The following is a 12,229-nucleotide window of genomic DNA, read 5'->3' on the forward strand; positions in this document are numbered from 1 at the left end:
TCGAGCTTTTGCTGCTTATATCCGAGCATTTGATGTTTATATTGCAAGCATTAGAACAGGATGTAAATTAGGATATGAAAAAAAAATAACAGTTGAAGAACTCTTTCCAGTGTGGCTGTCATTGACTGAGACTTCTGATATTTTTTTTTTTTGGTGTCACATTGACAAGACGAAGTCCCGAATCTTTCTGTCATGAACACAAATCTCTCCTGCTACTTCATGCTTGTCTTTATCCCTGAATACGAAAGCTTGATTGGTCCACAAAATGCGCTGTTACTCAGATTTCCTGGGTCCTTATAGAATGACTATACGCTTTTTCAAACAAACACATGAAGGTTCTTCATTTTGCATCCAGTGTGACGTCATAAATGTTGCCATTGATACTGCTGCAGTCCTAGATGAGTGGAATTTGTTGCATGCTGTATTCTCTCGCCTTTAATCTTAGATTCGCCCAGCTCGAGCTGAGTCCGCCGGCATTTTCCAGGGCGTTCATGTTCATCATGGACATGTGACCAGCCGCGGCCTGGGACATTACCCCGGCGAGTCGGCCGTATGAGGCGGCGGCGGCTGCGGCTGAGTTCCACGAGGCGCCGAGCTCGGCGGTGGTGGTGCAAGGCCGTGGCGCCACAGGCTGTTCCACATTCACTCCGTTGTACGGACGGCGCCGGGCCGCTGCGGCCTTAGCTGCCTGAAGACTTCGCTCGTTGCGGCGGAACTTGGCTCGTCTGTTCTGGAACCAGACCTACCGAATGAAAACAGAAAAATTGCTTTGGAGAATAAAAAACACGTTTCGCAGTTGCTTTCGGTGTACACAATGTACCAAAAAAAAAAAAATTAATTAATATTATTTCATGCATTGATAACTTAATAAAGATTTGATAACTTAATAAAGTTTGAAAAAAAACCCCACCTTAATAAAGATTTGTTTAAAGAGTGAAGATTTCAATTCAATTCAAGATACTGTGTGTAATAGTCTGTGTGTTTCCCCCTTTCATTTCGGAAGTGACCCTTTTGTATATCCTGTAAGACACTATCATCATGGTAATTGTTATTGTGATCGTGTAATAGATGATTTGCTCAGCCGACCTCTTATAAAGGCTCAATTGTTCATGAAAATACCTCAAATCAAAGCTGTAGGTCCCTCATTATTACTGTCAACAGATTATGCCACTTATTATATTGTTGAAGATTGAGGTATAGAGTTAAAAAAGACGATAATGGTCTCAGTTCAGTAACTATGCAAAATATTGATATTGCCTTCATTGGTCTAAGCCATTTAGTCACACGTCCCTGGGAAATCCTAATCCCTCATCTCTCGTTACGTCGAGCACGATTACTTTTTGAAGTGGAAATTAATTAAATGTGCCACTTATTTCTGACAAAGTGCATTTCACAGCCTGACCCTCAGCTATGGAACGGATTTCATTTTGCGTGGTTATTCAGAGCGGCTAGCTTTGAGAGCTCATGTAGTATGGAATTAAGTCTGTGTGTTCTCATATAAGAGTAATCGATTATCCTTAACGACCAAAACGGTCAATTTGGCAAGACAAAATTCTGTTTTTTACTTAACACTTTTAGTAATTAAGTTTATTGTGATTAATGTAATGATTATCAATGCACAGGCAGACTGCTGAGTTAAGTGTGTGTATCCTTTTTTTCTTCAGCAGGAAACAGTGATGAAAAATTCTTTTTCCCATCTTTCTGCTTGTCGTTATTGCAGTCGCCATGGCATTAAGCCTTTCTGTTAACCACATATAGAATGTCCTAGAAAAGCTTTGGTGTGAACGTCACACCAATTAGCTACATGTACAAGAAGAAGTGAATATGTTTCGTTCCATACACTGGGCGTGAAAGTAACCGATTTGTCTGTTCCAACAATTCAGTTAGTCACTCCTTGCGTCAATGCAAAACCGGCGACTTGTCCAATATATATATAAATGTATATATATTAAGAATAGCCCTGGTGCTAACTTCGGATGACATAAGTCTGTCTTCAAAAGGACACAATGGTATCAGAAATTCCCCGTTTCGGTGGAAAAGAATCGGAAAAAAAAAATGTTCGCGGATACGACCGGGTCATCGTAAATGAAAAACGGAAGTATCGTCTGCCACACTGTATTCAGTAGAAGCTCACTGTCAAGGACGCTCGCACATTCACCCAATTGGCACTTCACGTATCGCATGTGTCAAAAGGCGTGCAGCGGGAAGAATGTGTTAGTCAGAACACCTAATAGCATCTGACATTATTTCTGCGCAAGGCGTCTTCGCTGGTAGCATAAGGAGTGAGCCAAGAGATATGATGGGAAAAGAATCGAAGGGAGAGCGCGGGGAAAAAGAAATTGATTTTTATGACGCTTTCGTCCATATGCATGTATTTTCTGAATGATGATAAAAATGTATCTTTAATAGCACCCATCTGAATGGAATGCTTTTCTTGAGAGAAATGAATGTTGTCATTGTTCCATCAAACGCGTGAACGGTTGAACGTCACACAAGCGACTTCGTCCATTTAAAATGTTGAACAATAACGAAAGCAACAGGTGACGAAGTTTTCGTCATAGTTCAAAGCGGAACGATGACAAACCATCGAGTACTGGATTTGACAGTTTAAGTCATATTCTTGGCAATGCTTAACGGCCTTTTCGCCCTGACAATCTTCTTCATTGCAGTGTTCTATAATGTTTCTCTCCCCGCCCTGTATACCTCTCTTCTCTGATTAAAGATGAAGGGGCAGTCTGTCACGACACAACATGGAAACTAATTTCGCACAAGTTGAAATGAAGACAACTGCTCTTGGCTGTTAGCTCCAGATCTACTACATAATCATCACCTGTGTACAAACAATGAGGTCCTATAAGTCTCGCCTAGTACCTCCTAGTGGTTGCCTGAATGTGTGACAATGTTCTCCTGTGTTGCTCGGCAACAGAGGGGGAAACTAAAAAATCCAGCCCTGCGACACCAGATTAATCTTACAGCAAGAGTTCCGTGAAAGAGGGGACTGTTATCAGAAGTATCAACCAACCTTTTCAGACTATTCATCCCGAAGGATTCCTGTGAGGCTTTGAAGAGTCACATCACACGCAACACTCTCCTGGGTTGCTTATGGGGTAAACACTTATTGCCAAAATACGTCATTGTCATACTGGAAAACAACAACAACAACATCAGCAACAACAATAACAACAACCTATACCATCACCAACTTTGGTAACAACAATCACTCTTTGAATTCATTATTATTGCATCTTCTAAAGAAAAACTCATTAATCTTAGGGGAGAAGTATCTGCTGGCAGATTGTACGGTACTCATTCATTTTTCCTGCGTTATTGGCACACTGATCTGTATCATGCTGTATAGAGAATATTTCCTATAGAGATCAGTGTATTAGCATTATAGATCAAGGCAAAAGCGTAGAGCTAAAGAGCCGATAGATGGCGGGATACCAGAACGGATACAGTATGAGAGGGGAAACTTGTCTGAACAGTACTGTCGATTGTTGAATTGAGGTGCTAATTGTACGACTATTACAGGGAAGCACAACAGAACTTTAGTGAACTACCATTACCTATAAATACAGACGCAGATAGACATTCGAATATTGTTCAGCACATTCCCTTTCATCGCTCATGTCATAAGGACGAGTATTATTCCACAAATTTTGTTGAGATTGTGCTTCAAAGCGATTTCTTGTCCTTAATCCTCTGCATGCCACGTCAATTTCCAGTCCATAGGTTTATGCGTGAAATTTATGCACATTTTGACTCCCTGGCACAGAAAGGGTTAATAGGCGTTGTCTCACCTTCCAGCGAGAGAATTGAAACTGTGTTATATTTTGCGTTGTTTTCCCAACGCTCTTGAATGTCCCTGAAGGCCGATTGTTACAGCCGATTCCCCTCAGGTATAACGATCACATTTTTTTTTTTTTTTCGCTGCTCATCCTTCACCGCAAGGGAACACTCGACTTTATACTCGATTCCATCTTAAATAAACTATTCTCTTCTCGGCGGTTTTGCCACAATCAAAGGCCACGCGTCCGTGAACTATCACGGTCTTATAACCGAAAGTTACAACGACACTACGCAACGCATGCGGCGAAACTAAAAAACGCGCTGATCAGTAAATCATAGTTCGCAAGAGATGCGTCATTCTCCAAATATTTGTGTTGGAGTGAACAGGTCCTAAGGTGATCTTCATGGTTCTTTTTGTGTGTGTGTGTGCACCATTTTCACGACTATACCTCGACGAGGAAAACTATTGGAGAGCTCAAGATAACCTGTAGCGTTGTAAATGCGGCGTTAAAAACAAACTTATTGTTAGGAGTTTTTCTTGTATAATAACGCGGTTACGATGCTTCATCTCGCTAGATATGAAAAAGAAGTAACCAGGATATGAAAACGTAAATTTCAATACCACCAGCACCAACAACAAACAGAAAACTTTATTGCAGACCATTATGACCACATAAAATATTTTTCGAGATATGACCACTTCGAGTGTTACAACTGTCTTAAGAAAATGTTATTTATATCAAATTTCCTAACTGCAGTACTCTTGCGTGTTTTTTTTTTTCTGGTAAATTTGTTACATCGCGGAGATTTTATTTTATTAATTCTCTTTTTTTTTTGGGGGGGAGGGAGCTGATCACTTACTTCAAAAAATTGCAGAACTTTTTAATTCTACTTTCGTATGAACGTTAAAGTGTAGATAGCCTTACACATCCTTTGCTGTTTTGCCGAAAAGTTATGACATCTTTAAATCACCTGGTTTTCTGTTCGTGTTGAAGGGCAGATATCCTCTCACATCTATCCCTTTCTCCCTTAAGTTCAGACACATTTAGATCATGGAATGAGCGCAAAAGTAATCCAAACTTTCTCGAAGTAACCACGTGCTCACTTGATCATTTGTTTTTCTTACAGGACTCTAATATGTTTGCTTACATGATACATTCATTTAGAATGTACGAGATAGAGAGAGAGAGAGAGAGGGGGGGGGGGAGGGGAGAGAAAGAAAGAAAGAAAGAAAGGGAGGGCGGAAGAGATTTAAAATGGATGTGGTAAACCTGACACGAGAGAGGCGTAAGTTAACAAGACCTCATATGAACAATTATTTTCCAACTCTTAGAATTTGATCATGGATACAGGATTCGTTAATCTCCTGTCTACTCTGAGGTCATCGTTCAGTATGCGCAACGTCTTTGGCAGTGGAAGAAAAATATTATCAAAAACCAGTACACTTTTTCTACTTATCATCACCCGAAGGTATGATGGCGTAAAGCTGAGTTAGGTAACAGGTGTTCCCCTTCCCCCCCCCCCCCCCCCCATACACAAACTCCAATCCACATCGGATTGTCTAACAATAAACTGTTTTCGTTACCAAGCGGCTGGCACGCTAAAGGCGTTCACTTGACCTGACCCGTAACGGCCATTTCACCTCCCAGCCACTCGCTCGCTTCGTCGGTGCAAATTTACGACACTTGTTAAAAAGTGTACTTGCTCTGTTCCTCTTCTCTCCCCCCCCCCCCCTCTTTTCTGCATTTCTTTAGGAGGTTTTGTCAAGACCTGCGAAGTTGCGATATGTCTCTCTCGTCCGAAACGTGGGCTGGTATCCAAACCTTGCCTCTAACATGTCCTCGGAGACTGACCATCAGGTTTGACCGCTATACCTTTCTCCGCAGGTTCGCTCGGTTGTCCACAGGGGCCCCGTAATTTCTAACCCAATCCACTGCTACGCAGTAATTTCCTTTAGTCATATCAAAGGTATTGTTTACCATTGGAAGCAGTGATTAAAAAAAAAATCCCAGTTATCACATTTGATGCATGTGTGTAGGTTAGTTGTATCACAAAACGTCCTGTAGAATCATATAGAAATTTCACAATAAAGCCTAAAATACAAGGAGATATGGTACCTCCTTTTTCTCAATAAACCATAACTGTGAACGGTTTATTCCAGAAACAATTTTATATCAATCATTATTCACACTTTGTATATTCAACAATACTTAACATTGATTATGTTGATATGCATTTTAACATTGGTTGTTTCTATCGCTAACTCATATCTTAAAACTACTTTGAAGCACTAAAGCTGGGTTTTTGTTTCATCTGCAAATGGTAAATACACTAGCAATCCTCGCAGTCAAAGTTAGTGGTTATTGAACATCACAGACGTATCTTCGGCACATCGAAAGTAATTCTCGCCTCCTTCTTCTTCAGATACTAGTAACTGTTCTTGCCGATCATTTGTATAGGCTTCCCTGATACTTTAAATTAGGTATGATTCAATTTATTTTTATCATCACTACCACATTGATTCTGAATCCTTCTTATAATATCGTAAGTTTTTCTTTAGTTAAGAGTTGATTCATGTTATTTGTTTACCAATCTGTTTGTCTCTTTTATTTTGATTATATTGTCATGTGCAGTTGAATATATTCCTATAGAAACTGCGCAATATGAATTCCCAGTCATCATCATAATAATAATATCAATAATAATGATAACAAATAACAATAATGATGATGATAATAATAATAATAATAATGATAATAATAGCTATTATTATTATAATTATTATTATTTTCATTATTATTATTATTATTACTATTATTGTTCTTATTATCATTACTACTACTACTACTACTACTACTATCATCATCATCATCATCATCATCGTCATCATCAATTATTACTACTTTTATGATTATTATTCATGTCATGTTTCCTTGGCCAATGCTCTCTTGACTCTTCGTATTGTTTCTCTTAAACTGGCATGAGCAGTAGGAGAGGATTCGCCGAAGGACGATTGGCAATAATAAAAAAAAAAGAAACCATATTTTTCATTTTCAAAGTGGTACTGCGAAACACAAGTGACTGATGATTGATACAAAGCCTCGGGGATTCGGACGTAAAATCAACAGACATCAAACAATGAAATCAAACATCTCAAACTTACATGTATGCTCTCACCTTGCTTTCTTAAAAAAGACACACATTACGATAATTATATTCCATATTGATTCGATTCAATTCAGTCCAATTCAATTTAATTCAGTTCAATTCAGTTCAGTTCAATTCGATTCAATTCAATGAGAGTGCAAGATATACTTATCAAAATAAAGAGCTACTAGTAAATAATGACATAATAGGAGACAAAAATTTGGATGACACTTGCTGCTACGAATAGCTTATTGTTTTTCATGATGTCATGTGGAAATATTTCTCCTAATCAGTATCTAACAAGCTTGATGTTGGAGGTACACACATCGTGATCCACGTTTATACATGTGATTTACATTTATGAAACACTTCATCTAGCATTGATGATACACATCTTCGCCTAATTTGTGTGTTCGTGGGAGATTTCGTAACCTGTCTGCTTATTTTTTCCCCCTTGTCTCTTCTTTGCTCGCCCAAGAAAGACTCTGCTATATGTCACACATCTTCATGGAGCATCGATACTGCGCCTAAATTATGGCCCGTTTCAACCGTTTTAATTTATCCCCAAAGTACACTTCAGCCCGCTTTAATTGTGGCTCAATGCCCCCCTCGCTCGGGTGAGCCACACGTATATCTTTCACTCGGGCCCAAGATGAACGGGAGTCGGTATCGTTGTGACACTGAACACGCACGGGTGCAAATAAACACCGCAGAAAAACTATGTGCTCATGTCTCATAATTTCAGCGGGGATTTCTTCTTTGTTTTTGTCGTCCTTTTTTTTCGGCAGTATCTTCTTTGATGGTGAGGAGGTCGATGCTATCGAAAGATCGCACGAACTGATGTCTGCCTTTCGTCGCTTTTCACGCCAAAAGTGCAGAGTACGCCTTGCCCCCTGCGCTATAGCTTCTGGGGAATATTTTATTTCGGTAATGAGGGAAGGAGGAATTCTAGATGTTTAGACCCGCGACACTATTCCCGATGTGAAGTTATCATTGTATAACAACGCATCTGCACGTTTCTTGTCCACAGTACGCTTGCTAGCCAAGAATCGAAGAATGTTCTCTTCTGATCCGCCCCCCCCCCTCCGTAAGTCTCCCTCTCTTTCTATCTATGAATCTTTTTCTTTAATGTTTGGAAGGTTTAAGCCTAATATACGTGACATTCTGGAAGTATTATCTCTCCCCCCCCCCCCCCCGTAAGGTACATAGGCCCACTTTCCCATTTAGCAACAATGAAATACAATCGACCATACGCTCGTCTGGTGGCAATGTCGCAGTATGCGAGAAAATGACACAAGCCACTCACATGGTTTCTTCATATATCTCAGTAACTGCAAGCTCGCAAAGGCATATGAGTGAGCTTCTCATCTTTACGCCTTGATAAAAGGCAAGTCGCGACAAAAAAATTAAATGAAGCCGTGCGAAATAAAGAAAAAAACAACAACAACAGGAGCATTCGAAAAGAAAAATGTGTTCATACTTTGTCCGAGGTCATTTCTGTTGTGTCACAAAAGAAAAAAAAAATGACACAAACAGGTTGTTGTTATATTTTTCCCATTGTTGTTGTTTGTTTGGTTTTTGTTTTCCATCAGACACTCCCTTCCCAGATTACAACGCTGTTGTGGAGGAAGGTGATAGACAGAGAGGTGGTCACCATGGCAACCGACTAATGTTGATCGCGGACTTAATTTTTGCCAGGCCTGGCTTTCCACTCTGTGCAAGGTTAGTAAGGTATCATGCATCGTGATCATTTTTTTTTTTTTTTTTTGGAGGGAGGACGGTCGTAACAAACCACATTTTTAAGGGGAGATCGACATTGGTTCTATTAAGTCTGTATATACCGCAGTTTCAATCTGAATAGATTTTAGTATGCCGTCGTACGACTTTATTCTATCTGGGTGGATTTATCATTTTGATGATACATGATGATATTGTATAGATTTGTGACTCTAAAATGATTTTTCTTCATTTTCTGTTGATAAAGATAATAATTGTAACAATATTTGCACGTGCCACGAGGAGTATGTAAAGGCGTCACCTCTCGTTTTTTGAACGAAAAGAGCATATTTCTTAACTTTGCATTTGTTCTGTTTTGTTTCTGCTTTTCATACGTGAACACTGTTTTTTCAGGCCTTCAGGTTTCCCGGTCAACCACGTGCTAGTCCAAATATTGGACACAATTTACATCGAATAGACGATGTTTGTGTCCGATGTCCGAGCAGTTCGCCGACGACCTCGAATTGCTGGGTGGCCGAGGGGGAAAAAGACGCGGAGCTTCTTCGTGCGCGGCTTTAATTCACTTTAATTATTCTCCTGAGAAACGTTGGATCCGGGCAGTGTTTTCTTGTGTAGAAAGAAAAACAAATCCCACTAAGTCAGACTATTCCCACGTCATAATTTCGTTATGGTGGGTAGATTGCGAGTGGAGTAAATTTCACGTAACATTGAACCTTCCAGCGCAAGGTGTTTTCCTCGCGTGAATGTGCCTTTTTATGCCGACATTCAAGGCAAACCAGGAAGTGGGCGCTGTTTTGCTGACAGCTCAAGTAAATAAAGTGTAAAGAGCTTTGGGTACCATGAAGGAAAGAAAAAAAAAATCTTTTGTAGATGATTTGCAATGTTATGATGGATCAGTTGTTGAAGGCCTAAAGTTCTGACTCACCCAGGTAACATTCAATCAAGACACAAAATCAAAACTATCAGTTCAGACGAGAAGCATCAATGGACAGGACGTGAAACAGTTCTCCGAATTAAATAGTGAAAGTCGAGATGCAGTGATTTAATTTTGTGTCTTCGTGTAATATAAGAAAATATCAAAGCTTCCTCAGGGCATGCAGACATTAACAATGACGTCATCACAGTACTTTCATTATTGATTCATACGCTTTTTTTTTCAAATTTTATTTGAAATTACACCGTCTCGTTAAGTAAATGTTTTAGACAAATTTCGGCCACAGATTACATGAATCAGAGAAAACACCGTAATACTAGTATTGGGATTCGGAATCTAAGATCTATTTTCTCATGCCTACCGCCTTATACTGCAAAGATTAATTATTGCACGTTGTTTTTGAGCTGGAAGGATTTTTTTTCTTCTAATGATATCAAATGCATTGCCAAATCAACTACTGTATACCAAGACAAGCGGAGAATCAGAACAAACTGATCCACGTGATTTTCATCTCTCCCTCTCTCTCTCTCTCTCTCTCTCTCTCTCTCTGCCTTAAACACATACTCACACCAATTTTATGTACAGCCATCCGGACATAAAGCTTTATAGTCCCAAGTTGATTTTTTTTTTCTAAAGGAAACCAAAGCCAAATAGATTTAAATGTGGATTGAATAAAAACAGCATTACAAGTAAAACACATCAGCTAATATTTGAGGAAAATCGGACGATCGGTTCAAAAGTTGTGAATTGTAAAAGTTTCGGTGCTGTTGTTGCTGGGTGAAAAGACTACTACGGTTCATGACATCATTTTGGACAATCAAATTTAGAAAATATAAGGAGAATTTCACCAAATTTTGCTTTCATGAAAAGTAATAATTCCATCAGTTTGGTACTGACATATGTTGCGGGTTACATCATTCCCTCTGCGCTTTGAAAGAGATAAGTCACGTGCTCTATCCAGCTATCTTAAGAAAAGTGAAAATATGAGTGATATGATTTATCGAATTCCTCTTTTCCGTGTAGAGTTTTAAACTAAGATTGTATTGCTTACTTGTTTATTTGTCCAAACCAGAGCTGATATCATTATAAAAAATTGTATTCATGTTTTGTTGATTCAAAGTTCCTTTAAATATTATGTACTCATGTAAGCGTTATGGATATTACTTTGCATTACTTTATATTGAAATAAAATCATTTTGAATTGAATTGAATTGATTGAAGTAATAGTCCGATTTTCCTCAAACTTTTACTGATGTGTTCTACATTGCTGCTTTCACTCAATCCACATTAAAGGGATGGTACAGTATTGGTGGAGATGAAAATTGGGCTTCAACTTTTTTGCGAGATACCAAGAAAAGACTTACGAAATTGTACAGAGCATATCACTTTAAGAGGAATTCAAAGTTTATTTGATAAAAATCGGGTTTGGATTAGCTGAAACATCCAAAAACAAAGTAAAACAAAACGATCGTAATAAAATGTGGGTCCCACACTTTATTAGGATCGCTCTGTTTTGGATATCTCGGCCATTTAAAAACCAATTTTCATCAAATGAATATTAAATCCCTCTTGGAATTACATGCTCTTTCATATTTCATAGGAGGTTTCTCACTATCTCACCTAAAAATAATAAAAACCTGAAGTTAAGGCTCAACCAAAACTATACGATCCCTTTAAGTCTGGGCCTTGGTTTCCTCTAATAAGTTTTGCACAAAAAAGTCCGTTAGTTATAATAATTGCAGTTGTCATGACAGCAGCCACGGGGACATGTAATCAGCTGTAAGTATACAATTGCACTTTACAATATATCCACACATCTATTTCAAGTAGACCTCGGATCTCACCGATTGTCGTACAAAACGAGTCCATTTTCAAACATTTTTTTTTTTTGGAGGGGGGGGGGGGGAGGGCAAAAACTAGTTGTTTCCTATACCGACACATGCTTCTTGGTTGCTTGTTTGTGTGTGTGTGTGTGTGTGTGTGTTTGTGTGTTTACTTTTTCTTGTTTCTTTGATACAAGTATCCTAAGACACTATCCGTAAATTGAGTACGCAGAAGTTTTATCTTTCACAAGACATCGAAGAATAAGGTATTTCCATCCCATCAGAGAACATATGTGTGGTAGCCCATTCCCCCCCCCCCGCCTTTCTCTCCTCAAATTCTGTCAATTTCGATTACTTCGCAAGACGTGGCCTTGACACTGACCTTTGACCTTTTGAAAGACAGAGACAGGATGTAACGTGGAACTCCCGGTCACGGTCGGCGTTGCTTTCAATTCGAATTCAGGGAGAAGTACATCACAAAGGAGGACATGGCTAAAATGTTGTTTTCTCGTTCACGCTGCACTAATCAGAAATTATTGTCAATGGCTACAGATGCGACAGGGGCCAACGTCTTAAATCCTATCGCACTGTCTCCTTTCCATTTTTTTGACGAGTATGCAAACCTTAAGGCCCTTAATGTGGGAATTCTTTGGATCATGAAAAAAGCTCTTTCTTTGTATTCTTTTAACCGCAAATTGTAAATTTGTTTGTTGGAGTTCTACCAAGTCATAAACAATAATGAATTTGAATATCACCATCCTCAGATGATGAAATGCATCCTTTACATTAGTAGCACAAT

At 39.0% G+C, this 12,229-nt stretch overlaps 1 protein-coding gene across 1 annotated transcript in view; it reads right to left on the reverse strand.

Annotated features, from left to right (window-relative positions):
- Positions 1–394: 394 nt before the first annotated feature.
- LOC139711409 (paired mesoderm homeobox protein 1-like) overlaps positions 395–12,229 on the reverse strand; it is a 41,669-nt gene continuing 29,834 nt past the window's right edge. The window contains exon 3 of the mRNA XM_071623292.1: positions 395–742. Coding sequence (XP_071479393.1) covers positions 395–742 — 348 coding nt within the window. The remainder of the gene's footprint in view (positions 743–12,229) is intronic.

This window comes from Diadema antillarum, unplaced genomic scaffold, assembly GCF_040938485.1.
Source record: "Diadema antillarum isolate AM-2024a unplaced genomic scaffold, OU_Dant_1.0 seq00001657_RagTag, whole genome shotgun sequence".
In the NCBI taxonomy this organism is placed as follows: Eukaryota; Metazoa; Echinodermata; class Echinoidea; order Diadematoida; family Diadematidae; genus Diadema; species Diadema antillarum.